The following is a 16555-nucleotide window of genomic DNA, read 5'->3' on the forward strand; positions in this document are numbered from 1 at the left end:
TGCTATCAACATTACATTGCAAGCAATAAGTAGCTGTGTAGGATCTGTGCAATAAGAGACCAGTAGTAGAAATGGAAAAAATGAGACATGGAAAGTAATAGTGCTCACTGATACAACCGCATTATCTCAACAAAGTCCACTGTCACATCTACAGAAGTACATTTTGATATTGGGAAGCTGCAGGAGTGAAAGAACTGCTGTGCCTTTTTTTGACACAGGCAAGAGAAAACAAGAGAGCCTAAACTGTGACCTTAGAAGTAGCCCTATTGCTTGAACCACATCAACCTCATCCTCCTTAGTAGCAGAATCCAGTGTGGTTTTTATCTCCTTGCAGAATCTGTATGTACTGATTTCCCCTGCAAAGCAGTGATGTCCTACCTCATAGAGGATCTGCTCTCATGCACTTCAGCCTTGGGGGAATGGGCTGTGGAAAGACGCACCGTTGTCCCTCTTCTGAAAGGGATGGGGCAGTAGAAATCCCACTTCTCCTCCGGGTGCTCTGTCTAGTGAGAGCAGGACAAAGCAGCTAGAGTAATCTTCCATGAATGCAGCACTTATCACTCACTATCAGATGCTGCACCCAGAAAGGATTAAGTGGAAACCCACTAGAAGCAAGAATTGTCTATTGGAGGAGTTCTATGTCACTTAACAGGTTTCACAGTGATCTTGTTAGTTCAAATACAAGCCTCAAATGCAGACCCATTCATGGGTCAATTCCATAAGAATGTACAGCAGTTTCAAGGAATTGCTTTGTTCACACAAGTGAATTGCTCTTCAGTTTCTTTACTTTTTGGCCAATATGATTGACAGCCCAATCCTATTGAAATCTCCCTTCCCCCCCCCCCCTGCAGCCACAATGTCCAGGTGCACACTTCATCCTGCAGGACTGGGCTGTCACAGGGGTATCCTGAAGTTGAGGGAACATTTGTTCCCTCGCCTTGGGATAAGCCTCCACTGCCCCAATGGATCTACTGGTACCTGCATCAGCGATTTTGCTGGTGCAAGTCTGAGTGGATCTGGGTAGTCCACTCAGTGAGGCTGGGAAGGTAATAGGATATGAGCATGCTGCCACGCTGGTAACTGCAACTTCTCTCTTTCAACACCCCCATCCACAGGAGGCTGCCTCTCTGCAGCAATTACAAATGAGTGAGACTCTCTCTTTCCAATGACACATCAAGGGAGAGGCATCTATATAGTGGCATCACTAGGGGGGTGCGGGCCACACCAGGTGACACACAACTGGAGTGGGACACCACTACTGGCCAAAATTTTAAAAATCTTGGTATTTTCAAATAATACCATCATATTGTATATAATTCAATGTGTAATTTCATGCAGAATGCAGTGAAATAAATCACGCTAATCACCTCTATTCTATCAAGAGTTATATCCAAAAAACCAGTGGGGGTGGGATGATGGAGCATCACCATGCCCCCGCTGCATGGGAGGAGGTCCATCATGAGGGTGATGTGCTGGTCTACCGCACTGGGTGATGCAAACCCTAGTGACGCCACTGCATCTGTCTACTAACCAGGGGGAAATTTGATGGGCAATCAAGTGGTAAGGAGGCAAAGGAGGCCAACCACTTTTGAGAAAGAGGTAGGTAAACAACTGAATAAGACTAGGACTGTGTTTGAAGCCTAGGCAATACTTGGAGACATTCAGAGAACAGAACTTACTGTGAGACCCAGAGAAGAGACAGGAACTGCAAAGTGAGAAGTTGGCAGGTGTGGTGAAGGGAATGTGTGGGTGAAAGTAGCATTGTTCAGCCATTAGTTATTTGATTTTCTCTGTAAACGGCTCTGTGAACTTTTTGTTGAAATGCAGTATATAAATACTGTTAACAACAACAACAACAACAACAACAACAACAACAACAACAACAACAACAACAACAATAATAATAATAATAATAATAATAATAATAATAATAATAATAATAATAAATAGTTCAGTCTAAGTAAAAGATGCAGGACTAGAAGGACATGTGACATTTTCTATTTTGCTCATGGCATCAGATCACCCAAGGCCAGATATGTCATGTCCAGCCACACAAAAGTACCAAAACAACTGACCTATCTGTGTTATATAAAATGCTTGCGAGAAAGTGACTGACTGCAAAGTTCTAAAAAGTTCTTGCTCGGTTTTTAAGAACACGCCAATTCAACAATGCCATCCTATCAACTGTTGGTAGCATTTGATATAAGGAACAAATTAGTTGCGGTATTCAACATACCATTGTCCTGTTGGGGGGGATCTTAAACTAGCAGCCACATGGCATCCAAATCTGGGTGAGGATTGTGATACAGAAATGGAGTGCTTAGCCCTGCACTTCTCAGGGACTTCTGATCCTATCAGCCATGGTATCCTTCAGGAACACCTTGCAAGGATGAAATTAGGAATCTTTCCTGCAGGGTAGATTCCAAATGGTGGTGCTGGTGGACTCCAGTTCAACACCTTGACTCTTGGTATACAGAGTTTGTTAGGGTTCTTTTCTGTCTCTGGGGCTTTTAAACATTTTCATGAAACTGCTAGGTGAAGCCATACAGGGATTTGGAGTGTACACATTAGTATGTGGACAATGCCCAGTTCTGCTTCTCTTTTCCATGTTTATGGTTGGGAAGCTGTAGAAGTTCTGAACATTATCTGGTAGGAGTGCTAGCCTGCATGAGGGCTCAAAAGTTTAAATTAAATCCGTGCAAGATAGAGGTGCCTTTAGTCAGAAGACCTGCCATTCCTGTAATGGAGAGACTACTTGTTCCAGATGGAGTTGCACTCCCCTTGAAGCAACAGGTACTCTTGGACCTAGCTGTACTCTTGGATAGGCAGGCTGTGTGACCATACCATGCCCGTTAGACTTGCATATTGGCTGCCTGTACCCTTTCAGGAACAATTCAAAGTGCCCTTGATGACCTGTGACCCAGATACTGGAAGGAATGCCTCCCTATATGAGTCTGCCTATCCTTTGAAGCAATCTTGGGAAGCCCTGTTGCAAGTACCATTGTCCCTGAAAATGCAGTTTACAGTAACTGATGATAACATCTCTGTCATGGTGCCCAGTCTGTGGAACACCTACCTATATGAGATCAGGACTTGGTGAGACATCAGGACTATGGCATACATAGTGTTAGAATGCTAGAAGGCCTTGAAGACTTTTCATTTTTTATAAGTCTTAAGTTCTTAGGCTGTTTTTTTTTTAAAGTTAAAACTTGGTTTGGTTATGTCTGACTCTACTGTCTTGTTGCTTATGTTTTCTATAGTTTTCTTGTAGCTAGCTGCCAATTTGCTTTTTTGGAGTCTGTTTTATATGTTATTGTTTTTAAATTGGGACATAAACTCTCCTGGGCTTCTCAGTGGGAAAGGCAGGGTTCAATATTAAAAAATTAAATAGTAATTCCTCACTATAAATTTTTTCCAGGTTGCTATGAGGCCACAAAGATGTCCTTGCAACAAATAGCACGTTCAAGGGTCTTCCGTTATTTTGGGGGTGTTATTTTCAGTTGGGAAAACTAGTTCTGTGCCTCTGTTCCAAGTTGTGAACAGTTGCTATTTTACAATTTTAAAGACCCCAAACTAGATTATGATGTGTTTAATGTCACATCTAGTTTGGCTCCAAGTTGAACTCTTATTGGTTTAACCAATAAGGTAATATAGGTAATTAACTAGGCCAGTGTTTCTCAAACTGTGGGTCGGGACCCACTAGGTGGTTCATGATCCAATTTCAGGTGGGTCCCCATTCATTTCAATATTTTATTTTTAATATATTACATTTGATGCTGCCATGGTATGTGACTGCATTTGGGGACACGTTACAGACCTGTAGTTTTAACAGGGTGATATGCATATGCTTTTAACAATGATAGTAAATGGGATTTTCCTGCTGGATGATGTCACTTCCAGTCACGACATCACTTCTGGTGGGTCCCAACAGATTCTCATTCTAAAAAGGGGTCCAGGTGCTAACCATGTGAGAACCATTGAACTAGGCAATATACTTTCTATAATCATGAGTACGATTTTTAATCTGGCCTATTTTGCAATGCAATACTTCCCTTTTTTTGTCCAGCATTCAACAAAAATAGATTCTGGAACTTGCTTTCCATTATTTTGCCAAGGATTTCTACAAGGCATTTCTACAAGGGCATAACACTCTACGCTAGACACCAGTTTGGTCATCAGCATCCAAAGCCTATGCAATTACTAAATTGCATCTGCCCATTAATTGATTAATTCTGCACCAAACTGCAGGCTTTACCAGCATCCATTCAGCAGACCCTTGCAGACAACCTAGTTTCACACAGATCACAGCATATGGTAAATGGACACATACACTGCACATTGGGCAAAGTGCATTGTCTGAATCTACCAGAGGTGATCTCAGACTCAAGTTGAATATTGTCATAAAATTATCACACAAGCATGTAAGAGATTTCATTACTATTGTTTATTAACAAGCAAAGCACATGTATGCAGCTATTAACAGTGTAAGAAAGATTCAGTGATTTCCGAACAAAGGCAGGCACACAAGTTAGAACAAAATGTGTTGTTTTTTAAAATGCCACATACATTTCAGTAAATAGAATTAATCATATGGCAGTTATTTAAAAGGAATTATATTATTATAATTCCACCATGATCATTTTGATGAAGAACAAAACTTGTTAACAAAATTAAAAGTTTGGGATACCATGGAGCTTCACCTGTTATCCAGGTTTCTGAATACTATTACTCAGTATATACTGCAACTACATGTCTGAATGTCACACCCATATGAAACTGTTGATGCAGTTCACAGCACAATCCTAACTGGGGCCAGAATGGCCATCCCCACACCAGCCCAGAGTGTAGCAAACATTCTGTAAGGCTATACCAGCTGGCATGGTAAGTGTGTGCTGGGGGGGGGGGGCTGGGAGAGGGTGGCAAGGGGGTGGGTTGGAGGTGGGGAGGGAGTGTTTTTGGGCAGAGGAGGGCAGAACAGGGGGAGGATCCGACTCAGAAGGGGGTGGGGTCAAGCAGCAGCCTCCTCCACTGTATCCTAACCCCAAGCCAGGCAGCCCTACAAGGGCTTCCCAGATTTGCCCCAGCTATATAGATAATGTGGATCTGAGAAGTCCCATAAAGGTGGCTGGGACTTTACCTGGGGTAAGGGGGAAAAATATTCCCTTACCTGAGCGGTCTCCTAAGCTGCTTTGGATGCAGCACAGGGCATGGAGCCTGGCTGCACCAGTGCAGTTTAGGATCAGGCTGCCTTTTAAACTCCAGTTAACTACTGCGTATAAAATCTGTAAAGACAGGAAGGATACTCCTTCAGTAAAAGAATCTTCACTGGCAACTACAGGGGTACTATTTTTAAAAGATTGCTATAAAAAACGAATATCTTATTGCAATCACTGTTGATTGTCTTGTGAGATCAGCATGTCTGGAAGCCTAAATCTGTGAAACCACTGTCAAAGGTCATCTTTTAAGACTACAGTCAGGAAAATGAACCTGTAATCCTTGCAGCTGAAAGGAGAAGTTGATATTCTATAGCCTACACAGTTGGGGAGTGTCCCTGGAGGGGGGTCTCTTGTTACATTACAATTGATGTAACATTGTGTAGCAAGAGACCCACAAGTATACTCCCCAAATCTGTAGGCCATGGATATCAACTTCTGCTTTTAGCTGCAGGGGTTATGGGTTCATTTCCCTATATGCTGGCCCAAAAATGACCTTTGACAGTTGTCTCACAGATATAGTCTTCCAGTCATGCTGACCTCACAAAGCTATTAATCAACAGCGGTTGCAACAACATATCTGTTTCTTCACAGCAATCTTTAAAAATGTAATATCACTCGTTGCCAGTGAAAAATCCTTCAGGGCATCATTGCACCCAAGAACTTTTGGGCTGTGGTGCCAACTTGTTCATGATCTTTCCACCATTTCCTCTCTCCTACTGCAGTTGTTTTGGGTGTGAAGGGACAAAGTGGCTGCGAGAACGGGACAAATATTAAAGCTCTGAGATTGTGTCCCCCTTTGGCATGTTGCCTCCAAGTCCATGTGGGTGTCTCAAATGGTAGAGTTCTCACAAAGCTATGAGTGTGTGAGAAAACCACAATTACTGGTAATTTGTTCACAATGTTTAACTCAATGGTCTGTAGTGTACATGTGTATTTTATTTGTTGTACTTTTTGTTTATACACTTTGCACACTGCATATATTCTGTGGGTAGTGTATTTTCTTTAAATTTTGACTATGGAATATAGTGAACAACCAACACATCCCATTCAGGGTTATAAACCCTGTTAAGTGTCCAATGTCTGAGTGCAGCTTGAATTCAAACAAGGGTTTAACAGGCAATGCAACTGGGATAGCTGATAAAAAGCTTTAAATCAGGGGTGTCCAAACTTTTTGGGCAGAAGGCCCACATCATCTTTGACACTGTGTTGGGGACCTGGAGAAAAAGTTTGAATAAATATACTTTACATAAATGAATATATTAGAGATGGGACTTATATGAACGAATGAAAGTCTCGCAATAGCTCAAGGCCTATAAAAGACCTTGCGCAAAAGCAAGGCCGGCCTTTCCTTTGCTGCCGCTTCACAGACATGAAACAGCAAGCAGCGGAGAGCCCTCAGCTCGCGCAAGAGGTCAAACAGTCAGCCGTCGCACTGAGAGTAGTTGCATCAGGCCAGTGAAGGCTCCAACAATTCTCTGGGGCCAGAGGCTCATTGGAAACTGGGGGCTCCCCGTAGGCCAGACTGGAGGTCCCTGAGGGCCGCAAATGACCTCCCCGGGCCGGGGTTTGTGCACCCCTGCTTTAAATCAACAAATGCCAAGAGGACACTACAAACCATAGTTTACCTAGATCTGAACAAACTACTTATTTTTTAAAATCGCTGCAAGAGCTACATTCGAATGCAACTAAGGCTGCAATCCTAAGTGCACTTTTCAGGGAGTAAGCCCTATTGAACATAGTGAGACTTACTTTTGAGTAAACATGCATAGGATTGTGCTGTAAGTATTGGAAACCATTGGACTGATCTGTCAATATGAACCCAAAAACTAAAGAAAGGGAACTACAGTAGACCCCCTTATTTATGTGTTCCATATCCATGGTTTCAATTCTCAGTTGTTCACAACTTAGCATCACATTGTTTTCAGCCCTCCAACCTGCTTCCTGTTAGCATTTTCAGATAGCATAGAGAAAGCTAGACACAGGAGACAGCAACAGAAGGGTTGCAATCAGAGATAGATAAATCATTTGTAGGATGGGGGGGGGGTGATTTGTAAACTGTTTGTTGTAGGGTTTGCTGCTATTTGCAGTTTCAAGTACCCAAAAAGGCAGCTGGAGCCTCCCTCCTGTGGATATGGGGGGATGCCTACACTGGGAAAAATAATCTCAGCGTTTTAAATTATCTTGCAATTAGAAGATCAACCAGTGGAATCAGGTTGAAAACTGTGTTACCCCTCCAGCCAATATAGTTTTTTTGCTTGTGTGGATTTTCCCAGGATGAACACTTAAAATCCATTGTAACAGCAAATGTTATATTGCTAAGCATGCCTTTTTGAAAGTGAGGCCCATTAATACAAACAGGACGACTTGCTTCAAAATTTATGAACAGGAGGATTATAAATTGGTGGTGTGATGCAGTGGTGTCACTAGAGGTGCGGGCCGCACCAGGTGACGTGCACAGGTGGGTGATACCACTACTGGCCAAAATTTTTAAAATCTTGGTATTTTCAAATACCATCATGTTATATATCATCCAATGCATAATTTCATGCAGAATGCAATGAAACAAACCACATTGAAGTATATCAAGTTATAGTAAAAACCTTGGCAGGGGTGGGGAAATGGTGTATCATCACATCCACAGCCTGGGGCATTGTCCCGCCCACTGCATGGGAGGAGGTTCTTCATGGGGGTTCCCATACCAGGTGATGCAAACTCTAGTGAGGCCACTAGTGTGATGGCTTGTATTTTACCCACATTAAGATAATAAGACCAAAATTTAGTCCAGAGGAACCAAGAGTTTCCCCTCCCCCCTTCTTCAGATCCTATGTCCCTGCAAATACAGGCATGATTTCGATTACATTAATCCCAAAGCAAGGTTATAAAAGGCCTCATTTTGAATAAATATTAACAGTCCTCCATTCAACCACTGTTTAATATTAAAGGTGTTTACAAGAATCCACTCAAAAGCCAACAAAAACCACCACCACTAGGGACATCAAGAGGATGCACAATCAGTGAAGTTGCTGTGTTCTGAAATACAGGATATTGCTTAGAATGCAGGCTGTCTTCAGTTCCCATTGCTCAAGCCATTTAAGTTGCAATCTACAATCAAAATATGCCCCTATCTGGTTCCAATGAAATCCATGCAAAGTGCTTGCAAAGGGTTTATGACATCAGTTAGGAATTAACTTCTGTTGATATTCAGACAGAATCACCTAAATTTAACTGACTACAGTTTGGTGGCTCAAGCAGTCTCTGGCATTTGCAATCACATCTTGCATGTTGAAAGCACGCAGTTTTCATAACGCAGACATTTTGCCTATGGAAGGGATGCACTCCTTCAAATGGCAACCTGGTGATACCCACCCCTGATGATATCTGTTTAAAGATGATGCTTCCCAAATTTCATTTCCTTTTTCACTTTTGCCAAGCGTAAAAGGCACTCATCTCGCCAGTGACTCCTGGCATTCAGATGCTCTGGGTCAGCAGGAATTTCTTTGCACATTGCCTGAAACATGGAAAAAAATTCCAGGTCATAAAGTAGTATTGCAGGACAAAGTTCAGCAAGGATGTCTCGGCTACTCCCTGCCCCCTTTCCATTTTGAGAATTTTTAACCCAACTGTTTTCCATTTCCTTGCTAGCTCTTCTCATCCAACTCAGTGTTTTAAAAAAATGCTAACAGCCACATAAAACTGTCTCCCTTGACAATGCTACACCCTATCTCCCTACTGGCAGTGGGCTAGCATGAGCATAATCTTAAGGGCGTTGGTCTGGAGATGCCTACTGAAAGAACTAAATCATCATGGGTAAACAAAATCCAAAGTGGGCATTTAATATAAAAGCCAGTTAGAGCTCAGTATGTAACCATTTACTCAGAACATAGAGTTGCCAAGTCACAGCTTCTGTTCCTCCCACCTCACAGGCTGCTACCGACTGCTAGGCTGCATAAATAACTGAGGAGGCCCTTTTGCACATCATGCCCGAGTGAGCCAAAAGTAGGTATATGATAGGATTTAGACCAGGGGTGTCCAAACTTTTTGGCAGGAGGGTGACATCATTTCTTTGACACTGTATTGGGGGCCAGGAAAAAAATAATTTACATTTAAAATTTGAATAAATTTACATAAATGAATATATTAGCACAAGGTCTATAAAAGGCCTTGTGCAAAGCAGGGCCGGCCTTTCCTTCGCTGCCACATCACAGACATGAAAAAGCCCTTGTCCCACAGCTCAAGCGAGAGGTCAAACAGTTGCCCTCATGCTGAGAGCAGTTGCATAAGGCCAGCACGGGCTCCAGCAAGTCTCCAGAGGGCTAGAGGCTCATTGGAGACTGGGGGCTCCCTGCAGACCTGATTGGGAGTCCCTGAAAGGCCCAGGCTGGGGTTTGGGCACCCCTAATTTAGACCATCGGTTGTAATTCTGTAACCGAATTTCTCACCCCCAGACCTTCTTGATAAGATCATCTGACCTTATCAGATGACCTTATCTTTTCATAGCAACCAAATTATGGAATTTTCTGCTGTGGAAGATCCATTTGGCTCTTTTCCTGATGCTATCCCATCAACTTATGAAGACATTTTATTCTGGCAGGGTTTCAACCTGACCAGAAAGTAATTACACTTTGCTATCTTCAGTAGGTAATTTAAAATTTTCTGCCACTGCCATCTGCTGTTTAAGTTATCTTGTTATTGTTTTACAAATAGGGTTTTGATGGTTTTTTAAATTGGCTGCTTCCCCCTTTTGGAGGGTAAAACAGGAAAGAGGGATAAACATATTTATTGTTTAAATTAAGACCAAGAGAGCCCTTTTGTTTCTTTAACAACCCCTCAGCTGCAAAAGATAGTAAACCAAAGATGGGATGAACGTGGTAAAATCACGGACTAGGCTCTACTCCATCTTGTAGGCCAGGGGTGGGCAAACTTTAGGGATCCTGAACCTTTAACAATTGTATAGAAGAGGGAATTTCAGCAGGTGCAGCTTGTCATCTCACACCTGCTATGAGACGCACCTCCTATTTTCTCTCCTACACAATTGTTAAAGGTCCAGGATCCCTAAAGTTGAAAGTTTGCCCACCTCTGTTGTAGGCCATAAGCCATTTTGAAGCAGCTGTGGAAGAGCAACATGTTAGGAGACAGTGAGCAACTCTTATCTTTCCTCCTTGCACCAGCCAAGCATGCAAGCGTGATAAATATGTTTGTACCAAGGTCTCTCATCAGAGTAAAAAGAGGCAGCTGTGATTCTCCAGATGGGAAGGATGAGAGTGGTTACCCGGCAATTGCATCAGCCAGTGAGATCATCTTCCAGAAGCTTCAGCTGGTCTGAGTTTCTGGTTGGACAAGAGTTATCTTAAAGGTACAAAAAAAGCGTGTTGCTAGGTCAGGAGGAGCTGCTTGTTATTCCATCATGGATATTGAACATGATAGGTGGAAGAGTTCCCTTTGCCTAGGCTTAGGAACTACAAGGTCCAGGTGAGAACTGGGACTAAGTTACTCTAGGAGCTTGGCTTTCTTGTTTTATCATTGTGCATGTATGTATTTATTCTCTCAATTAAATGCCTTTATGTAACTTGTAACCATGTTTCTATTCTTTAAATAAACCATTGTACGTTTACAGGCTTGTGTCTATGTGCCTATGAAGGAACTGATCCATCCAGCTCCATGACTCAATTAAACTACTGAAGTGAACCAGAGCCTTGAGGCTTGAATCTCTGGAGTTGGGAGACTCAATTTACAAGGGCTGGGAAGTTAACCCAGTTGGACTTCAACTTCCCCTTAGCTGGAGGACTGGTGGTTGTTACAAGGTGTGATAGCACCTACTCAAGGGCAGTTGGTCCTGAGAAACTGTATATTCATCTGACAGGGGACATTTGGCCAGTAGGGTAGAGTGACACCAGAACCTATATGGAACATGAGGCTTATTTGCCTGAGAACTCTGCCCAGCTATCAGTGATAGCTTTGACCCTTGAGATGGTGGGATTCATTAGAACATGGTGGGATACATAATACTTATAAAGAAACCTGCATCTCTGACTCACTGGAAGTAGCTAAGCCTGTGGGATAGGTGCATACGAATGGTTGGAAACCTGACAGTGACATCAGGTTCATCTTTTCCCCAGTCCTCCCTGATCTTGGGTGATGCCATACTTTTCTGAGTCACAAAACTGAGCCCTGGGTGAGGTCTTTCAGATCGCTAAGTACATGTCAGGCATCTGACATCTTGAACTCTTTTTGTCTCCTCAGACATAATAAAGCAAATTCAGTTTGTTCAGATACTACTTTATGAGTGTACCTTTAGTGGTAAAATTATAAGATGATGTGCAGCTGCTTTTGTAATGTATAGAGACAGGAGCAGGCCTTGAAGGTTAAGAAATCCTGGTGCCAGTGAGATAACAACAACGAGACAAGCTGTACTCAGAAGATTATATGTTAAGGAAACAGAATGTTGAATGTTACATTGTCCTAGATTGGAAAGAATAAAGGGTTTTGAAATGTTTGACTAAAGATCACCAAGCACAGATTCATGCCATGTGAGAACCTTTGTCAAATGTGGAGCTGCTTTAGGACAACTAGCTAAATTAAAGAGGTGATCCAGATATATCAAAGTTGAGCATTAAACTCACTTCTGGTAATATCCTTATGACCTGAACCCAAAATATAGTGTCTAGTCCTTTGGGTAAGGTGTTTTAAAGTCATGGCTTTTGGAGGAAGCCATATTGTCTTTCTCTTAATGTACATGTGGTACATATAATTATCTACAACAAAAGTAACTAGTACTTGTGAAATACATTGTTTTGTCGCTTTATGTAGGTGCCATCTGAAGTGACAGCGGGCTACAAGCAACTGCCATATATGTATTTGAAGTCTAGACTGACCATGCTGCTATCAACATCTAAAACTATATTGGCATTCATGCTTTCAAAGAAGGAAACCAACAATCAGGCATGAAAATTCTCATACCCAAAGCAGGTGCAGGCCAGTGTGGTGCAGTGATTAGAGTATTCACTAGACAGACCTCTTTTGAAATCCTCACTTAAGCATGAAGCTTGCTGAGCTTTGAGCCAGCCACCATCTTAGTCTAACATGCCTCATTAGGATTGTTGTGAGGATAAAACCAGGGGTTGACTATGTACACTGCCCTTGACTTTTTGGGCCAGTAGTGGAAAACAGTATGAATAATAATGATAAATCAATAATCTATTGTTCTGGATGTTGTATTTATTCCAATTTGCACACATACCTTATTTATTTTTTGTTCCGTTTCCCCTGCAAAATCTGGAATCGGCCCAAAGGTTTTCAAGACGTGTATTATGCCTTCACGATACCTCTCACAGTAATTTAACAGTCCTGAAACAGAATTGGCGAATTCTTGTTTGCCTCTTCCAGACAGAAATTACTATACAATTGCTACATGTACAATCAAAGAACCACAAAAGTCACAGAATTTCAGAGTGGGGAGGCAACTTATAGGTCAACTACTCCAATCCTTCTGTCCCAAGTCAACATTTTCGGTTCTTAAAGTCCAGATTTTATGTAAAGCCTTTGGAAAATTGCCTTAGGGCTCTGGCTCACTGCCGGTGTACACTGTTGCAAATGTGCCATAAGGCACATTTGTGGCCTTCAGTGTCAGTGGAGCACCAGTGCTAGCTCAGCATTGGGCTAGTGTCAGTGGATCACTGGTGCTCCACCGCTCACGTGAACCACCAGGCAATGGAGAGATAGGTGGGGGTGTGGGGGAGGTGAGGAGGAGGCGTTCCGGGGTGGGGGAGGGCAGGGAGAAGGAAGGGAGGGGGTATGTCGGAGGAGGGAGTGGGGCAGAAAAGAGGCAGAACTGGTGGAGCGAAGCCTCCCTGTTAGGCTGTTCATCCAACACAGAGTCTCTTAATTCTACACCAAACCTTGGATCACTGTAGAATTGAATAGCCCCATTGCAGGGCTACTCACTTTAACTGGCAGAACGGGACAAAAGCCTCTTTCTCCAGAGGAGCCGCCGGCACTGCCCGCTGATCATGCTGGATGTAGGGGTAGCCATTATTGGCGCTGCTGCAGCCCCACACACCAGGCAGCTCAGGATTGGGCTGTTCGCTCTCTCTCTCTCTCAACTAAGCATAAATACAAGCAACTGAGGCAACTGTTATTAATTGTTATTCTTTATCTTGCAACTGACATTCAGATATAGGCTACTTCTAAAATGTGCTTATACTCATCATGACTTATAATTGTGATGGACTTTTCTTTCACAAATCTGTCCAATTTCCTTTCAAAAGCATCTAGGCAAAGTGTCATCACACCAGTGTGTAGCAAGGAGTTCCTCAGATTAATCACATGCTGGGTAAAACTTTTTTTTTACTGCCAGTCAATTTTAGTGGATGCCCCCTGCTTCTGCTGTTGGATGAAAGGAAAAAGAACTTCCACCTGTCCATTCCATGCATAATTTTTAATGTCTCACAGCCCAATCCTGAGCTGCCCGAGGTGCAGGGCTGCAGAGGCGCCAAAAATGACTGCCGCTGCATCCTGCACACTCCAGGCAGCCACCAGCAGCTCCTCGGGAGAAGGGGACTTTCATCCCCTGCCCCCAGGTAAAGACAGCAGTCCCTCAGTGGGGTTACTTGATTCACCCCCAACCAAAAGGTCGGTGGTGAATCAAGAGCCTCCATGTCAGGCGGTGAGCCCAACACAGAGGTTCTGGATCCGGTGGAGCTGTACTCCACTGGTCCCACCTCCTTCCCTGCTCACTCCCCTGGAATGCCTCCTCCTGCCTCCCCCCCAGGACGTCCCTGCCTCCGCTCATGTCTCCACCTACCTCGCCGCTGCTCGGTGATCCTTTTATGCCACACATGGCCAGCCATACAATTGGACCTGGTGGATCCCATAAAACAGGGAGCACTTCCAGAGAGTTAACTCCTCACCCTACCTGCCACCCAGGTCCCTACCCTTGCTCCTGCCATTTAAAAACAAGCAGCAGGGCAAAGACCACAAAGGCCATATCAGGTATCCCTCTAACAAACTCTACTGAAATATACACATTTTACCCTGAAGAGTTGTTTTTAAGGACTTTGAAGGTTGAAGAAATAAAAAAAGCCAAGACAGTGTTTTCCACCTGTTTTGCAGGCAATTTTTTAAAAAATGAGCTTAATTCAGAAAGCCCCAAAACAAGCATATAATCTTACCATGTCCTGCAGAATCTCTGGAGATAAGGCATGAATACACAAGAGGCATTTTGTTTTAAGATAATACTGTGAGAAAATAGTTCTAGAAGCACTATGTTGCTGGCACATTCTTTTTACCAGAAGGATCTGATAGCTTTTTTTCTTTTTTCAGTAGTGCTATGCCAAATTTTAACAGTGTCCAACTCTGGAAGAAAAACTCACTGGACCCAAAATTGACATCCACCATTATCATATTAAGTCACGGAGATAGCCTCATAGTACATCTGTTGTTAAAAATGCTAAGGGCTTCCTTTCTGTCTGTCAGGATTCAGTTCTCATGTTTCTCTTATTTGGCTCTCTCTCTGACTTGCTATTGGCATTTCTTTTGTAATCACAAGGGTACTGGCACAGTGCCCACAGGTTCAGTTCTCTCCCTGTCTAGGGTTGTAGTGGCAGAGTAAAGACTCTTAAGCAATATCCTTTGACCAGTTCATATACGGTAAGTAGACAAAAGAAACAAAACAATATAGGGCAGTAGTTCCCAAACTGTGAGCTGTGGCTCCCCGGGGAGCTGACGAAAGCAGCCAGGGAAGCCACAGAATCCTCCTGAAAAACCCACCATCCTATACAATGTATAGGATTGCAGCCATAATGGAGAGCCACGGCCACGCCCAGTAGGTCAAGGGAGCCTCAGGTCAATAAAGTTTGGAAACCACTGATCTAGGGGCTCTTTACAGTGTTTAGCATACACATATGCATTTGTTCCCCCTCCCGACTTTTTACTCATATGAGTTAGGGAGCGATGTGACCAAGTTTGCAAATGGTACCAAATTATTCAGGGGGGTAAGAATCAAAGCAGAGTGTGACATACTCCAAGAGAAGCCCTCCAAACTGGGTGAACGGGCAACCAAGGGGTAAGTGCAATTCAGAGTAAATAAGTGTAAAATGATTCACATGGGCGTAAAAAAATCTCAACTTCTCATATACACTGTTTACACTGTTGTCAACGATGAACTAAAAATGAGATGTTGGTCTTGTAGTATATCGTTCATTGAAAAGATTGACCCGTGAGTGGCAGATGCAAAAATGACAAATTATATCCTGGTATCAATATAAAGAGACTAGGGGCACAATGCTAACCCCTTATGTTAGTGCTTTCCAGCACTGACGTAAGGGCAATGCAGCTCTGAGGTAAGGGAACAAACATTCCCTTACTTTGAGGAGGCCTCCGTGAGTGACACCCAACTGCAGGATGCAGCACATGTTCCACTGGCACCACTATGCCAGTGCTGGAAAGCACTGCCATAAGGGGTTAGGACTGCACCCCAAGAAAGAGACTGCTGCTAATATTATATCCTGCACAAGTCAATAGTGTAGCCAGATCTGGAATACTGTGTCCAGTTCTGGTTGCCACACATCAAGTAGAATATTGTAAAGCTGGAAAAGAAGCAAAAAGGCAACTAAAATAAACAGAGGGGTGGAACACCTTCCTTATGAAAAAAGGCTTCAGAGTTTGGGATTTTTTAGCTAGGGGGAAAAGGTTACCAAGGAGGACAAAATTGCGGTTTATACAGTAATGCATGGAGCAGAGAATGGATAGCGAAAAGCTGTTCTCCCTCTCTCAAAACTCTGGGGAAATCATCCAATAAAACTGAATGGAGGGAGATTTTGAACAAACAAAAGGAGGTACTTCATACTGCACATAATTAGTCGGTGGAACTTGCTGCCACAAGATGTGGTGATGGCCACTGGCTTGGATAGCTTCAAAGGAGATTGGACAAATTCACAGAAGAAAAGTCCATCAACAGCTACAAGTCCTGATAACAATACACCAGCTTCAGTGACAGTGGGCCTCTGAATACCAGTTGCAGGGGAGTAATGGTGGGAGATAAGTGTGTGTCTCTCTCTCCTCTTGTGAACTTCCAGATGCAGCTGGTAAGTCACTGTGGAAAATTAGATGCTGGACTACGTGGGCCTTTGCTTTGTCCAGCAGTTTTTCTTATGAGACATCTGGGCCCAGCAAGCAGGAAAAGGGCAGCAGATTTTGAATCATTTTCTTTCTATACATAGTCAAGCCACTTGGCAAAGCTTCCCTTGCCTTTCTGTTCATGGTTCTGCAGGTGGAGATAGATCATGCAAAATGTTCTCAATGCACTGGAGTAGGCCTGCCCAATTTGTGACTCACCAAACTGA

The 16555-nt window shown here is 43.1% G+C and overlaps 1 protein-coding gene across 1 annotated transcript in view; it reads right to left on the bottom strand.

Annotated features, from left to right (window-relative positions):
• Positions 1 to 4424: 4424 nt before the first annotated feature.
• CRYL1 (crystallin lambda 1) overlaps positions 4425 to 16555 on the bottom strand; it is a 59328-nt gene continuing 47197 nt past the window's right edge. Inside the window, exons 7-8 of the mRNA XM_066622021.1 lie at positions 12454 to 12560; positions 4425 to 8724 (exon numbers count right to left, since the gene is read on the bottom strand). Of these exons, the coding sequence (XP_066478118.1) occupies positions 8599 to 8724; positions 12454 to 12560 (233 nt within the window). The 3' untranslated portion in view covers positions 4425 to 8598. The remainder of the gene's footprint in view (positions 8725 to 12453; positions 12561 to 16555) is intronic.

This window comes from Tiliqua scincoides, chromosome 3 (genome assembly GCF_035046505.1).
Source record: "Tiliqua scincoides isolate rTilSci1 chromosome 3, rTilSci1.hap2, whole genome shotgun sequence".
NCBI classification, from domain to species: Eukaryota; Metazoa; Chordata; class Lepidosauria; order Squamata; family Scincidae; genus Tiliqua; species Tiliqua scincoides.